Below are 17,915 nucleotides of genomic sequence, written 5' to 3'. Positions count from 1 at the left end.
AACTCATTTACTACTTTAAGTGTCTCATTTCCTAATCTAATTCCCTCAGCATCACCTGACGTAATTCGACTACATTCCATTTTCCTCATTTTGCTTTTGTTGATGTTCATCTTATACCCTCCTTTCAAGACATTGTCCATTCTTTTCAACTGCTCTTCCAAGTCCTTTGTTGTCTCTGTCAGAATTACAATGTCATGGGCAAACCTCAAAGTTTTTATTTCTTCTCCATGTATTTTAATACCTACTCCGAACTTTTATTTATTTATTTATTTATTTTTGCTCAATATACAGATTGAATAACATTGGGGATAGGCTACAATCCTGTCTCACTCCTTTCCCAACCACTGCTTCCCTTTCATACCCGTCGACTCTTATAACTGCCACCAGCTTTCTGTACAAATTGTAAATAGCCTTTTGCTCGCTGTATTTTACCCCTGCCACCTTCAGAATTTGAAAGAGACTATTCCAATCAACATTGTCAAAAGCTTTCTCTAAGTCTACTAATGCTAGAAACTTAGGTTTGCCTTTCCTTAATCTTTCTTCTAAGATAAGTCGTAGGTTCAGTATTGCCTTATGTGTTCCAACATTTCTACGGAATCCAAACTGATCTTCCCTGAGGTCGGCTTCTATCAGGTTTTTCATTGGTCTGTAAATAATTCGTATTAGTATTTTGCAGCTGTGACTTATTAAACTGTTAGTTCGGTAATTTTCACATCTGTCAACACCTGCATTCTTTGGGATTGGAATTATTATATTTTTCTTGAAGTCTGAGGGTATTTCGCCTGTCTCATACATCTTGCTCACCAGATGGTAGAGTTTTGTCAGGACTGGCTCTCCCAAGGCTGTCAGTAGTTCTAATGGTATGTTGTCTACTCAGAGGCCTTGCTTCGCCTCAGGTCTTTCAGTGCTCTGTCAAACTCTTCATGCAGAATCATATCTCCCATTTCATCTTCATCTGCATCATCTTCCATTTCCATAGTATTGTCTGCAAGTACATCGCCCTTATATAGATCCTCTATATACTCCTTCCACCTTTCTGCTTTCCCTTCTTTGCTTAGAACTGGGTTTCCATCAAAGCTCTTAATATTCATGCAAGTGGTTCTCTTTTCTCCAAAGATAACTTTAATTTTCCTGTAGGCAGTATCTATCTTACCCCTAGTGAGATAAGCCTCTACGTTCTTACATTTGTTCTCTAGCCATCCCTGCTTAGCCATTTTGCACTTCCTGTCGATCTGAGTTTTGAGACGTTTGTATTCCTTTTTATTTGCTTCATTTCCTGCATTTTTATAGTTTCTCCTTTCATCAATTAAATTCAATATATCTTCTGTTACCCAAGGGTTTCTACTAGCCCTCGTCTTTTTACCTATTTGACCCTCTGCTGCCTTCACTATTTCATCCCATAAAGCTACCCATTCTTCTTCTACTGTATTTCTTTCCCCCATTCCTGTCAATTGTTCCCTTATGCTCTTCCTGAAACCCTGTACAACCTCTGGTTCTTTCAGTTTATCCAGGTCCCATCTTCTTAAATCCCCACCTTTTTGCAGTTTTTTCAGTTTTAATCTTCAGTTCATAACCAATAGATTGTGGTCAGAGTCCACATCTGCCCCTGGAAATGTCTTAAATTTAAAACCTGCTGCCTAAATCTCTGTCTTACCATTATATAACCTATCTGATATCTTCTAGTGGTTGCAGGGTCTTGCAGTGTCTGTATACAATCTTCTTTCATGATTCTTGAACCAAGTGTTAGCTATGATTAAATTATGCTCTGTGCAAAATTCTACCAGGCGGCTTCCTCTTTCATTTCTTAGCCCCAATCCATATTCACCTACTATGTTTCCTTCTCTCCCTTTTTCTACTCTCAAATTCCAGTTGCCCATGGCTATTAAATTTTCGTCTCCCTTCACTACGTGAATAATTTCTTTTATCTCATCATACATTTAATCAATTTCTTCATCATCTGCAGAGCTAGTTGGCATATAAACCTGTAGTACTGTAGTAGGTGTGGGCTTCGTGTCTATCTTGGCCACAATAATACGTTCACAATGCTGTTTGTAGTAGCTTACTTGTACTCCTATTTTTTTTAATTCATTATTAAACCTACTCCTGCATTACCCCTATTTTGTATTTATAACCCTGTATTCACCTGACCAAAAGTCTTGTTCCTCCTGCCACCGAACTCCACTAATTCCTACTATATCTAACTTTAACCTATCCATTCCCCTTTTTAAATTTTCTAACCTACCTGCCAGATTAAGGGATCTGACATTCCACGCCCCGATCTGTAGAACGCCAGTTTTCTTTCTCCTGATAATGACGTCCTCTTGAGTAGTCCCCACCCAGAGATACGAATGGGGGACTATTTTACCTCTGGAATATTTTACCCAAGAGGGCGCCATCATTTAATTATACAGTAAAGCTGCATGCCATCGGGAAAAATTACAGCTGTAGTTTCCCCTTGCTTCAGCCGTTCGCAGTACCAGAACAGCAAGGCCTTTTTCGTTAGTGTTACAAGTCCAGATCAGTCAATCATCTAGACTGTTGCCCTTGGAACTACTGAAAAGGCTGCTGCCCCTCTTCAGGAACTACATGTTTGTCTGGCCTCTCAACCAATGGTACGGTTATCTGTATCACTGAGGCACGCATTCCTCCCCACCAATGGCAAGGTCTATCCTTGTCATCTGAGTTGCAGTTTACATGCAGAGAATGGGTTTAATAAAGAGAAAGAGATGATAAACCCATTCTCTGCAGTAACCTTAAGCTTAGTACACATTAGGACACAGAGCTGCATGTAGACTGCAACTCAGATGACAAGGATAGACAAGACCAGGCCAGGGTAGCAGCCCTGGTCTTATATCCAAGAAAGAAAGAGATAGAGATGATAAACCCATTCTCTGCAGTAACCTTAAGCTTAGTACACTTTAGGACACAGAGCTGCATGTAGATTGCAACTTAGATGACAAGGATAGACAAGACCAAGCCAGGGTAGCAGCCCTGGATTTATTTCCAAGAAAGGAAGAGAAAGAGGTGATAAACCCATTCTCTGTAGTAACCGTAAGCTTAGTTCACATTAGGACACAGAACTGCATGTAGACTGCAACTCAGATCAGTCAATGACATTGTGTTTTGAGTCTGAGACATCTTGAATCTTGTGCTTGTGGTACAGTCATTCAAAGATGTTTTGAATTCAAACCTGGTTTCTCAGATTCAATGTTGCAGAACATTTTCAGTGTGGATGTATGTCAGTGGCAAGTAAATATTGCACAATGCTACCATGAAGAATACAACATTCACAACATGCCACATACTTTGTAAACAGCTTTCTGTTTGCTGGTATGGTAACCAAATTCCAGCCTGTATTCATGATGTGGCAGTGTGTGGAACTGCAAAGAAACTGTACAGATTAGGTATAGATCTTTATAAAGAGAAGTGGGAAATGTAGGAACTTAAGGACAATAATTACCACATAAAAACAAAACAAAAATTATGATTAGCAGTGGGTTGTGTGTGGTGTCAGCTGCAAAACAGATGCAGTACAGAACACTAGGCTAACTTTGATGATAATTGTTGGTGTATTTTGGATGCCTTCAATTGATACATTAAACATATAAAGGAATCTCCCGTTGCCAGAATGCAAAAAGTTATTCACAGATTCTCTTTGCAAGGTATTGCAGTTGTACAAATTGTGTCCATTATTTGTGGTTCAGATGCAACAGATGCTCAAAGTTTTTGAAGGACATGCAATAAAAAGTTCTGAACTGTCCATTCTACCAGCAAGCATTTCACAAAAAAGATTATTTCCACCATATTGCTCTACTTTGTAACACTTGTGTCACCCACTGATGGTGGTTTTTTCCTCTCTTTTAAATGATGATAAAGCACACTCCAGGTGTGACTCTATATGTGCACCAACTGGAACCACTATGCATGGTGCAGCACAGTTCTACACAGTGCTGTCCAAACTGAGTGCTTGCAAATGCTCCATTTCCTTTTATGTACTGGCAACAGCCAGTACTTGTTCAGAGTGCCATGCTTGGTGTGGACATGCCTTAATGTACTCAGATATTATTTGTTTGGATATTTTGAAATTATACACATAACAGGTAAACATATCTACACTGGCAGGAAAGAGGTATAGGTCTTTTATGGTCATAAAAATTATTTCAGAATGTTAGAGAAGGAAAGTTGCTACTCACCATATAGCAGAGATACTGAGTCGTGATAAGTACAACAAAGAGATTTAAGGGCTTTGTCAGCAATAGACACACACACACACACACACACACACACACACACACACACACACACACACAAATGCAACATGCACACACATATGGAGTCTCACACAACTGAAACCACACTGCGAGCAGCAGCACCAGTGCATAGTGGAAGTGGCGACTGGGTGAGGGTAAGCAGGAGGCTGGGGCGGGAAGGGGGAGGGATAGTATGGTGGGGGTGGCAGACAGTGAAGTGCTGTGGAAAGGAGAAAAATAAAAAGATTGGGTTTAGCAGTGAAATGACGGCTGTGTAGTGCTGGAATGGGAACAGGGAGGGGGCTGGATGGGTGAGGACAGTGACTAATGAAGGTTGAGGCCAGGAGGGTTACGGGAATGTAGTATGTACTGCAGGGAAATTTCCCATCTGTGCAAGTCAGAAAAGCTGATGTTGTTGGGAAAGATTCATATGGCACAGGCTGTGAAGCAGTCATTGAGATGAGGGATATCATGTTTGGCAGCGTGTTCAGCAACAAGGTGGTCCACTTCGTTTTTGGCCTCAGTTTGTTGGTGGCCATTCATGCAGTCAGACAGCTTGTTGGTTGTCAAGCCTACACAGAATGCAGCACAGTGGTTGTAGCTTACCTTGTAAATCACATGACTGGTTTCACAGGCAGCCCTGCCTTTGATGGGATAGGTAATGTTAGTAACCAGACTGGAGTAGGTGGTCGTAGGAGGATGTATGGGACTGATCTTGCATCTAGGTCAATTGCAGGGGTATGAGCCATGAGGTAAGAGATTGGGAGCAGGGGTTGTGTAAGGAGGGACAAGTATATTATGTAGGTTCAGTGGGTGGCGGAATACCACTGTAGGAGGGGTGGGAAGGATAATGGGCAGGACATTTCTCATTTCAGGGCATGACAAGAGGTAATCGAAACTCTGGTGCAGAATGTAATTCAGTTGCTCCAGTCCCGGATGGTACTGAGTTATGAGGGGAATGCTCCTCTGTGGCTGGACTGTGGGACTTTGTGAGGTAGTGGGAGACTGGAAAGATAAGGCACTGGAGATTTGTTTTTGTACAAGGTTGGGAGGATAATTACAGTCAGCGAAGGCTTCAGTGAGTCCTTCGGTATATTGTCAGAGGGACTGCTCATCACTGCAGATGCGATGACCACAGGTGGTTAGACTGTACAGAAGGGACTCCTTGGTATGGAACGGGTGGCAGCTGTCGAAGTGGAGGTATTGCTGGTGGTTAGTAGGTTTGATATGGACAGAGGTACTGATGTAGCCATTGCTGAGGTGGAGGTCAATATCTAGGAAGGTGGCTTGTTGGGTTGAGTAGGACCAGTTGAAGCAAATGGGGGAGAAGTTGTTGAGGTTCTGGAGGAATGTGAATAGGATGTCCTTACCTTCAATCCAGATAGCAAAAATGTCATCAATGAATCTGAACCAGGTGAGGCGTTTAGGATTCTGGGTTTTAGGAAGGATTCCTCTAGATGGCTCATGAATATGTTGGCATAGGATGGTGCCATGTGGGTGCCCACAGGCATAACCCAGATTTGTTTGTCGGTAATGCCTTCAAAGGAGAAGTAATTGTGGGTGAGGATATAGTTGGTAATAGTGACTAGCAAGGAGGTTGTTGGTTTGGAATCCGTAGCACATCTGGAAAGGTAGTGTTCGATAGCAGTGAAGCCATGGGCATTAGGAATGTTAGTGTACAGGGAGGTTGCATCAATAGTGATGAGCAAGGCACCATGTGGTAAAGGGACAGGAACTGCGGAGAGTCGATGGACGAAATGGTTGGTATCTTTTATATACGAGGATAGGTTCCGGGTAATAGGTTGAAGGTGTTGGTCAACGAGAGCAGAGATTCTCTCAGTGGGGGGACAGTAACTGGCCACAATGGGGCGTCCTCGGTGGTTGGGTTTATGAACTTTAGGAAGCATGTAGAAGGTGGGAGTGTGGGGTGTGGTATGGGTAAGTAGAGAGATGGACTCTGGGAAGAGGTTCTGGAATGGGCCTAAGGATTTGAGCAGTGACTGGAGATCCTGCTGGATTACTAAAATGGGGTCATTGTGGCAAGGTTTGTAGGTGGAAGTATCTGACAGCTGACGGAGTCCTTCCACCACGTAATCCTTGTGATTCAAAACAATAGTGGTGGAGCCTTTGTTTGCAGGTAGGATTATAAGGTTGGGATCAGTGTTTAGATGGTGGATTGCAGTTCTTTTTGTGGATGTAAGGTTATTTTGCAGGTTGAGGGATTTGGGGACTGATGATGAGGCAAGGTTCAAGGTTAAGAAATTCTGGAAAGTTAATAGGGTGGTTTGGAAGCAGTGGGGGTGGATCATGGTTGGATAGAGGAGTGACTGAGTTAGGCAAGGTTCAATATTGGCTTTTGGTTGAGTCTGATTAGTCGGGCTGGTGGCAAAAAAAGTGTTTCCACTGTAGATACCAGGATAAGGAGAGAAGGTCTCTAACTAGTGTTGCTGTAAATTTGGGAGTGGGGCAAAAGGTGAGGCCTTTGGAACGGACTGATATTTCTGTGAAACTAAGGCTTCTGGAGGAAAGGTTCATGACTGTGTTGCGTGTCTTTTTAGGTTCTGGGTTCTGTCTGGTTGAGGGGGGGGGGGGGGGGGGGGGAGTTTTGGAGGGGGGGGGGGTAAGTGTAGTGGGTCTGCAAGACAGCATTTGTCAGCTATCAGGAGATGTGGGAGAGGTTTGAGGGTTGTTGTAGAAGTGATGGACAGTGGTACTCCAAGTAGTAGGAAGTGAGCAGGATGGAGAGCTTTTTGAGGTGACATTGTGCATGTTGCGTAAGTTCCTGCAGGGCAACAGTTATGTGTTATGGGTTCCAGGAATTTGTGATTATATAGCAGAAGACGTTTTTGTTGTTGTGCCTATCGCGACTCAGCATCTCTGCTACATGGTGAGTAGCAACTTTCCTTCTCTAATACCGTTACATTCCATCCTGGATTTTCCATTGTATGATTTCAGAATGCTAAATACATTTCACATGCAGCATTGTATAACCTGAAGTGCAGTAACCAAAAAGTAGTGGTTTTGCTCTTAAATGTTGGTGGATTCATGAGCTGCTTGTACTAGGAAACAGACTTTGATGCAATCTTCTTAGCACTGTAAAAATGGAGTGTGGAACGAGATTCAGCAGTGCCATGCAAATGACTACAGAAGAGTTTGAAAGACTTTTAGAGGTGGTTAGGGGATGCATTTATTATTGTTATTATATCAGACAGTAAATTTCTGTTTCCTTCGAATTAGCAATCACACTTTGCACTCATAATTCACTGCAAATTCTGTGAACAATGGGCAATGAGTTATTTAACTTGGAAGTATAACAACTATGACTAATAATGAAATGATAATCATTTTATCATTGAGCTATGATATGAGACTATTAGATGTGAAAAAATCAAATACTTTTACCAGATAGTTTTCCTACAATCATCTGAGAAGGATTGTATGGCAAAATAAAAAATGAAATAAAAAAGTGAACCTAAAAATCTGTATTTTTAATTTTTTTTTTTCAACCAGTAAAACATTTTCCGAAAAACTACTTCAGCAAGGAATACAGCTTTGCTTCATTTACCTAAAGATTTTTTTTCTAGCAGCATAGCAGACAATTCAGTTCTCAGATTCCAGCCTTCATTACATCAAACCTAAATGCATACATGATTCTTTGTGTGGCAGGGTGAAAAAATCTGTCACAAAGAGTCTGTGACAAAGAACTGCAGAACAATGTATGAATGCATACTAAGCTTTACGAGTGGAGTGCTCACAGGCTATACTACTTCTAGATCAGGCATGTTCAGGAGGCACCTTGATGAACATAAGCATCTTGATGAAATGGGGAGGGCAGGTAACAGTACATAGTGCTAACTGTTCACTGTCTTTCAAAACGTTACCATATGTGACATTTGTTACAGCTTTGATTGCAAGTGAAACCACTCACCACATGATGATGGCAGTGTATTCTTTCTCTTTTTAGGTTAACGATAATATTGTAACAAAATATGTCTCATAGAGTTATATAAGTATTTTCCTCATGTTCACCTAATGTAAAATTTCATAAGCTTGGAACCACAATTACTGATTTTATATCGCAGAACTGTATGTGCCATTTTTATTGTGCAGTGGAAAAGTAAGCTTAAATAATATGTGGAATTCAGTTTTGTCCTTACTATGAAGTAATTTTTAGAATGTGACTGTGTATGTCATTTATGGTGATCTTTTTGTAATTACTCTTCAATGGCACCACAACTACAAATAAGAGATAAACTGCCACACCTATTTATATATTATCAACTAAGTTGTTTGTGTTCAATAGTGAATGATAGGCAGTGTTGTTAATTAGCAATGTTTTACCCAACAGTTGATGAAAAGGAAAAGGAAAAAATTCATTCATTTGCTTCTGTTTCTCATCTGACAATCTGAAATATGTTGAGAAGATAGTGAAATCAGAGGCACCAACAGTGCATTCACTTTACATGTGAAGAAGACTGCTGGAAGAAGACTGCTGGAAGAAGAAGGAGCTAGTTGATAACTCTGTAGAGCTGGTAATAAATGTGCTGCACCAAACATGTGGTCGGTTGCTGCTAGTTGTCATCACACATTCCAAAAGATGTTGAGAAGGTAGTGAAATCATAGGCACCAGCAATGCATTCAACTCATGTTTCCATCAGCTTGATTGGCAAGTGAATGACTGACTGACAGAAGAAGAGGAATGAGCTAGTTGATAACTCAGTGGAGCTGATAATAAACATGCACAGCAAACAATTGGTCAGCACCTGCTAGTTGTGATCACAGACTGCATGCAAATTTCAAATGATTTCATTAACACATTCACTGTCACCTCCATCTCATCAAATCATGCATTACTGCTCATATTTGAAAATTTTAGAATTAGTTATCTATTTAAAAATTGTCAGTCCAATGAGAAAGTGATACTTACAATTTACTTCCATGATTGAATCATAATTGAACCCTATGTGGGTAATTACCCCTCAGGGACATGAAGGGTTCCGAGATTCTGTAAGTGACATGAATCCTGCATGTGCAACCCCTTATCTGTGTTTTGAAAATTCATCAGTTTCAGTTGGTATGTAGATGTTTAGCAGCTTGTAGTGGTGGCCACTGTGCCATGTTCAATAACAAAAAACATAACTATTGTGTAGTGCCATATGTTGAAGCCATTTGTAACATTGTATGTGAGCTTGAACAGTGGTTCATTCATAGTGTGGTGGAACCATAAAGACTGCTTGGATAGAGGAGATGAGCTGCTATCTTTTCACATAGGTTGTGAGCCAACCAGTTATTATTCTCTCATTTGTCTTTGATTGGGATGATGTATCAGTATGAGAGTGGATTCATTATTGGTTTCTTGTTTTCCAATAGATGGAAGTGTCTCAGCTGTTAGGCAGTAGATAAAAAAGTTGTGACAGTACTGGGATGACAGTGAATTAGAGTACCTTATGTAGGTGTATGTATTTTATTTTATTTTCATCAGGCCCCATGTTCTACCTGGTCAATCTCTCCTCTTTGTTAAACTGTACTGTAAGTAGCTGAGAGACTATATTTAGCATTGGTAATGTTGTCCTCTGTGTGGTACTGTGCTTATTGTTAACCAAAACTGCTGCTATTTAATTTTGACATATTTTATTCTTGTGAAAGATTTTTACCCAATCTCAACCTTAAAGGTACTTCCATACTGTTGCTTCCACATGACACAGAGATAGTCATTAGCACTTATGTGATGAATGCAAAATTTGTGCAAGTAAGTAATCTTGTTTCATTTTATTGTTTACTTTTGTTTAGACTACTAATTATAGATTTAGGTGTTGCATTTTCATTATAATGCACTTATAATTTTGGCTACTTTTATGAAATTCAGCTACCACCTGAGAATGAATAAGACCCAATATTAGTTGTGGGAAATAAGCAACGAACTAATGTTTTCATTTTCACAATAAATAGCAGTTGCATTAACCACCATGAAGAGTACATATGAGAAGTGTGACAAATAAAAAGCATGAACATTTAATATCAACTTAGAAAAAAGAAAAAAGGTTTGGAGGAGAGGAGGAGATTAGTGTTTATCGTCCCGTCAACAACGAGGTCATTAGAGATGGAGTGCAAGCTCGGGTGAGGGATGGATGGGGAAGGAAATCGACCGAGGCCTTTCAAAGGAACCATCCCGGCATTTGCCTGAAGTGATGTAAAAAAGTTTGGATTCCAGTCAATGTGCTACATTCAGCAGAAAAATATGAAAACTGGACACATACTCACCTCTAGCTGCATACAAACTAATATCATTGTAGGACCACTAAAAGAGAAAGGACAGTGAACATATGTACAAAAAATTCAGAAATGTTAGCAGTCTACAGACTGTCCATCTCTCTCATATCTACACAACCTTGGTATCTTTGACCTGTTTTATTGCTTGACTCATTCAAAAAATCATTTCATTGTCTTATTTTGTTGTATAGCTTTGCTTCTGTCTACAAACTAATCTCACAAAATGCCTGAAAACTGGAAAAGGTAAATTTATACACCTAATTTTCTCTTCTGTTTTAGCCCTTCCTTCTCCCACTCTTGTGGCATCTAATAAAATGGAAATTGCCTATATAGTAGTAACATGAACTAAATGATAACATATGATTGTGGTAGCAACCCAAATAAGAACAGGAATTTAGGAGGAAAAAGCAGATCAAAATTATTTGATTCACAATTACCCCACTTTCTTTATGCTGCGTGTTTTTCTATTGACAAAAGAGATAGTCATAAATAATGCACTATAAATCTACTCTAGAGAACAGTTTTTGAATTGAAGTTCTACAGCTACATTTAGTCTACCTCCATAGCTGAGTGGTCAGCATGGTTGCCTGCCATGCAGAGGACCCAGGTTTGATTCCCAGTACCACCAGGGATTTTTTCTTTGGTAGGAGGACTGGTACAGGGTGTTCTTAGCCCCATGAGGCCAACTGAGGAGTTACTAGACCAATCAGTAGTGGTTTCAAGATCAAGAAGCCTGACAACAAACAGAAGAGTGGCATACTGACTACTTGCCCCACTAATACTGCATCCAATGGCTCCATTGGCAGAGAATGACATGGCAAGTTACCAGGCCCAATTGTCCCATTTAGGACCAGAATTCAGAACTTTAGTTTACTTAACAGCTACATTTTATAGTTTCTTTTTAATTTTATACATGAATACTGTTGTGGTTGGCAGGAGAGCCAACACTGTGTTACTAAAGGAGGCCGAAATGCACGCGTTTTAGTCCACGCAGGCTGGTGTGAGGTCTGGAACATGACAAGGGAATTAGAATTGAGAAAAACGGACGTAGCTGGTGGAATACTTAACTTTAATCCATTAATGAAAAACATCGCTCGTGATAGTACATGATTCACAATATCAATGGTAACTGAATATGGCGCCTTGCTAGGTCATAGCAAATAACGTAGCTGAAGGCTACGGTAACTATCGTCTCGGTAAATGAGAGCGTATTTTGTCAGTGAACCATCACTAGCAAAGTCGGCTGTACAACTGGGGCGAGTGCTAGGAAGTCTCTCTAGACCTGCCGTGTGGCGGCGCTCGGTCTGCAATCACTGATAGTGGCGACACGCGCGTCCAACGTCTACTACCGGACCGCAGCTGATTTAAAGGCTACCACCTAGCAAGTGTGATGTCTGGGGTGACACCACAAATACTTCATCCTTTGAAACTAATTTTGGTGTTGAAGCCTCATTTTCAAGTGCTCAATCTTGTTATCAGCCAAGCTGCTGTCAAACTGGAACTTGACATCATTACTAGTCAAAATTACACTAAAATTGCTTTGGAACTGGTATAAACTGATCAAATGTGTATAAATTAAACCAGACCTACCCAAAGGACAAAAATGGAAGCATTGCACTCAGTAGTATCATTAAGTCCTATTATTGAATAAATTCTACCTGAAAATCAAAACATTGTATGTGTGGCAGGACTGTATAATCTTTGGTCACTGTATACTGGTACCACATTTCTGTTTAAGTTTAGTCTAACTGTGACCACTGATGATGCCAGTTTCCAGATTGACAGTTCGGGTGAATACAAGAATAATCACTTAAGAATGGGATTGTGACCCTAAAACTATTCACAAATAATGAAATACAAATAAATAATATACATAACAATAAAATCTAGCCATAGAATATCTACTTTAAAAAATGTTTTACCAGCTACAAACCCATAAATCAAATTTTTCTTCAAAAATAATGTAGAAGATATAAAATTGGCAATTTCATATCAACTGAAACAGACGTACCTCAAGAACAAAAGTGGAAGCATTGCACTCAATGCTATCATCAAATCCTATTCTGGCATAAATTCTGTCAGCAATTCGAAACATTGCATTTGCAGCCGGAACATAGCAACCTATCTGAAATATAAAAAGTGCATGATAACCACAGTAATACAGTGATTAAAATATAAAATAACAAAGTCTTTAAACTAAGAAGTATTGTAATAGATTTTATCTATTCATTTCAAGAAACAAATAGTAAATACATAAAGACCCTGCCGAAACTGAACAATGAGACAAACAGAATCCAAGTACACTAAACAATGTACCACAAAAGGAAGCAGATTGTAAACAGGAAAAAAGAAGGAACACAAAAGAGAGCACGATGAGGAGGAAATGAGATCTGAGGGTGGGGGGGGGGGGGGGGACAGAACTGAATAATTTAAAAACATTGGTGTGGAAGTACAATACATTACTCCAAAATATTCTTGAAAGTATAGAAGTTTCAAGTATTACTAAATTAACTGGCATTTCAGTTTGTATGAGGCAATTTTAGAGAACAAAACAGTTAATCAGAATTAAGAACATACTTTCTCATGTGGCATACCACAAATGCACACATCCCTGGAGGCTCACAACTCTTTTGTGAGTATGTGTGTGGCAAATGCAGGGTGTATGCCACTGCAGTATTTCTTCCTTTCTGTGCTGCAATTTTACTTTCTGCTCATATCTTTTCTCCAACTTTCTCTAACCTGCTACAACATAGCTTACTCATAGGATACTGATTCTGACTCTTCCATTTTGTTCCCTTTATTTTACACCATATCTTTCAGTTAACTTATGTTTGGTCAACACACAAGGGTTTGAGCTCAGTCTTTTTCAAACTTTTTTTACAGATTGTGTGGGCTGTGCAAGGAAGGTTTCCCAATACACAGCATCATAGCCAGCCCACATGAAGGGATCATAAAGTACCTATATGGTGGTAGCCCCTGACCACTATTGATGCCTGAGTTGTCACCTTACCATGTGTGCTGAGGAATAGGAGCCTGTCTATCACGTGGCACTGGGCACTGGACAAAATGTCATACAGAATTTTATCTGACTGGGTCGCACACATGGGGGGCACTTGTTTGGAGTGTGCGACATCATGGCACATACTTGCCTCATGAAATGACCCAAGATATCATCTAGTAGCAAGGAGGGCCCATGTAGTCTCTTCATACAGCTGTTGATTCACTGCCATTCATTATGACCCTAGGAACTTTCCCTCCTAGCTTTTTTCAGACAGTTGGAGGCCCCTTCTCTCTGCCAAACAAATATTTTTGGAGTATATTGAAAACATATTTGGTGAACCCCCTTCTTTAGCAAATTGTGAAGTGGTTACATTTTAATTAAGACAGTAAATACTACCCACTCCTGGGTGTCACTCTCTTGTAAACAGTTTGGAAATGTACCTGTTACCATCACACACTGTAAGCACCTCAGCATCATACAAGGATTAATGTTTCACCAGGATCTAATGCAGCAGGAAGATGAAGAACTATACAAACACTTTGAGAAGTGATGCATCCATTTCATACAATTTGTGTGTTGAGGACCACCAGACAAGATAGACACCAGTGCATTAATTCTCACATTTGACAGAGTTGACTTCCAGAAAAGGTCAAAATCATATGTTATGAAGCAAAGTGAAGTCATATTTCCTACCTCTGATGCAGCATTTTACATGCCAGCACTTTGGGCATACGGCTTTCATGTGTACAATGACTCAATCTGTGGAGATTGTGGCTGGCTATTTAAGGAAAATTCACGAGGGGTGCTACCATATGCCTGTATGAATTGTTAGAATGACCACCCTCCCGAGCCCCAAAGTATGCCACCCTCTTCGAGGAACACAAAATCCAGTAAATGAACATCACAGATCACCCCTTGTATTTTCAAGTTAACAAAAATGTAAATGTTTGTATCTAGTCTCAATGGAATTGACCTCTGTCACTACAGTAACCAGGTTATCAGCAGTACCTGGTGTATTTACTTCTTCAACATTGACATCCTGCAGGTGTGCAAGCATACTTGGCCATGGGAGTGACAGACCCTCCCCTCTCATACTTCTTACAGCACCACCTCCAGGAACCACTCCATGCATCCAACTAGAGAAGCTGCAACCTCCTCCAGCATTCTACCAGTGACAGGGCTCCCTCTCGGGAACCCTTTCCCCAGAAATCTACAGATAAGAGACCAAACATTATCCAGCAACTGAAGGAGCCATGGATGGTGTGTCCTGTGGCTGCTTATTCTTCTTCCTTTCCTACCTCCACAGCAGATAAGCCCTCATGAGAATTTTGACCACCAAAAGCTCTGAAAGAGAAGGAGAGACCTGGGGAGAAGACTACACTGTTGGCCTCACTGGCGGCAGACCCATTGTTCTTTTGGACTCTGAGTCAATTTTCGTTGATGTTGTTCCAACCCCACTGGTTACAGACAGTGATCCTGGGCCATGATTTGTCTTCATGGCCTCTTCATGCCTAACTAGGACACCCTCAACATGATAATTCAACAGAACTGCTGTGAAGGTGACATCTGCCAGAACTACAACAACTAATTTCCTCTTGTTCTGCAATCTGTGTAACTCTCCAAAAAGCACACTTCATTGATGACCATTCTCCAACTGTTTGAGCTTACCCTGTGTTCTACCAGTACCTTACTGTCCCAAAGAGAGCATCTGGAGGAGTTTATACATTGGTTCTCACAGATGTCATCAGTAAGTGGATTTACCTCCATACCACATTGGAAGCAATAGCTGTGCAAGTAAAAACAGCCCCATCCTTTGTAACATTTATTTACCTCCAGGCAGAGCACTCACTAATCTTGTGGTGATCGCCTGAATTCAACAGCATCCATCTCCTTTTCTTCTACTGGCAATTTCAAAGTGCAGTTCGCACTGCGTGGAAGTACCAGTTTCTTTGGTATGGGCCTTCACACACACCCACATGATGATAGGGAAAGCACATGCACCCATCAAACATCCATTGCACTCAGTCATGAAATGGAGGCTTCAAAAGTAGAGCAAAGTGGTGTAGCACATTTCTTGGGAGCAGAAGGATGCAGGGAACAGAAAGTGGGCAATGAATGGCACATGTATAAGAAGAGCACTGCATATCCATTGCCAAAGTCAAGCTGTGGCACAAGCTATTCAAAGAAGTATGGATGTGGAATGCCACACCGCACTACTCAAACCATTGTCCAGCATGTGGAAGCCCTCATTATTGAAGAACAGTGAATTAACCTGTCAGCCACAGTATCAGAGATCAGATGGTGCATTGGAATTATTATGGACACATTGTGCTCTCCATACATTTTTGCCAATTTTCGGTGAACTTACATTCCCTGCACTCCTTCCACTGAAAGGAAGTGCACTACATCCCTTAGCTCTTCTTCTGAAGTCTCCATTTCTCTGTTTTCAGCACCAATGAGTGCAGTGGATGGTTGATGTGTGCACATACGGTACTCAGTTTGTCAATATGTGGGTGTGTATCCATATCCTTCGAGCAGCACGTTTGGGGCCTCAGCACTCTTATAAGGACCATACCTTCTCCTTAGGCAATCAGAGGACATGTATTCAATTTATGGTGCTGCCAGGGGTTTTTTGTGGGTAGGAGGACTGGTGAGGGGTACACTCAGGCTTGTGATGCTAGCTGAGAGTTACAGTTGAGGCAGAATAAGAAGAGCCCAGACAGCTCACAGCACTGTTGTCAGCTTCCAACTGTAAAGCATGAATGGCTGCAGATAAATTCAGTAGCCACCTACAGAGATGTAACAACACTGGGGCACTGCCATTACGGAGTTTACAAAATTGCTTTATGTTATTGATCAAGGAAGGTTTGCGAAGCTGCCGCATCCAGCCCACTGCAACTGTCAGGGATCAGCTTACACTGATTCTACTATACCTGAATGAAATAGCACCTCCAATGTCTAGGAAGTTAATAATGGCCAAGCAATAAGTGTACTAACCCCATGCACCTCCACACTGCATCCAAGTGATGTCTCTGGAAGCTGCATACTGCATCCAAATGATGTCACAGCGCCATGTGGGCAATGAATGGCCCATAAGGGCCAGTATGCAGAGCTGGTATGTGTTTTAGAATCTTAGAAAATATTCTGAGCTCAATGTAATGAGGTATTGTGAACTGAACTATATTCTCCATGTACTGCCGTCTGTCTTCTGATGCAGCCGATGCAACCTGTCATGAATTCCCTTCCTTTACCAAGTTCTTCATCTCAGAGTAAAATTTGGGTACAACATCTTCAATTATTTGTTAGATAGATTCCAATTTCTGTCTTCCCCTACAGTATTTGCCCTCTATAGCCAGGTCAACAACCATGGAAATTATTCCTTTGCATCTTAATATGTCCCTTATTATCCTGTTCTTTCTTCTTGTCAATGTCTTCCATGTGTTACACTCCTCATTGATTCTGCAGAGAACCCCTCATTTCTTATCTTATGAGTCCAACTAATTTTCAGCATGCTTCTATAGTACTACATCTCAGACACTTACATTCCCTCTTTTCCAATTTTCTCATAGTCCACTGCTCACTTCCATATAATTCTGCTCTCCAAACGTACATTCTCAGAAATTTCTCCCTAAAATTAACACTGTTGTTTGATACTGGTACATTTATTTTCTACAAGAATGCTCTCTTTGCCTATGTTTATCTGATTTGTATGGCCTGCTTGCTTCTTCTGTCATGTTATTTTGCTTCCAAGGTAGCAGAATTCTTTCACTTTATCTACTTCGTGGTCCCCAGTTTTGATGTTAAGTTTACCACTAATCTCTTTTCTACTACTCCACATCCTTCCTTGGTTTGCTGTCAATCTGTACTGTGTGCTCATTAGACTGTTCATTCCATTCAAAAGATCATGCAGCTCTTTCTCTTTTTCACTGAGGACAGCAATGTCATCATAGAATCTTTTCATTGATATCCTTTCACTCTGCATTTTAATCCCACTTCTGAACCCCTCTTTTATTTCCATAATTCCTTCTTTGGTGTACATATTGAACAGCAGGAGTGAAAGAATATAATACTGTGTTTTACTCTTTCCAATCCGAGCACTTTATTCTTAGTCTTCCATTGTTATTTTTTGCCTTCATACTGCATTTTGGCCATCTTTTCCTACAACTGATATCTATATTCTTGAAAATTTACACTATCTCACATTATTGAACACTTTTTTAGGTTGACAAATCCCCTTGAACTATGTCTTGATTTTTCTTAAATATTGCTTCCATTATCAACTGCAATATCAGAACTGCCTGTCTGGTGCCTTTACCTTTCCTAAAGCAACACTGATTGTCACCTAATAAATCCTCAGTTTTTTTCCATTTGGGGTATCAAACTAAATTTAAAAC

The 17,915-nt window shown here is 40.5% G+C and overlaps 1 protein-coding gene across 1 annotated transcript in view; it reads right to left on the bottom strand.

The window, feature by feature from the left end:
• Positions 1-17,915, bottom strand: part of LOC126349891 (mutS protein homolog 4-like) — a 259,596-nt gene that overhangs the window by 45,682 nt on the left and 195,999 nt on the right. Inside the window, exon 13 of the mRNA XM_050002468.1 lies at positions 12,532-12,645. Within this exon, the coding sequence (XP_049858425.1) occupies positions 12,532-12,645 (114 nt within the window). The remainder of the gene's footprint in view (positions 1-12,531; positions 12,646-17,915) is intronic.

This window comes from Schistocerca gregaria, chromosome 1 (assembly GCF_023897955.1).
Source record: "Schistocerca gregaria isolate iqSchGreg1 chromosome 1, iqSchGreg1.2, whole genome shotgun sequence".
Lineage (NCBI taxonomy): Eukaryota > Metazoa > Arthropoda > Insecta > Orthoptera > Acrididae > Schistocerca > Schistocerca gregaria.
This window is presented reverse-complemented; position numbering and strand designations above follow the sequence as displayed.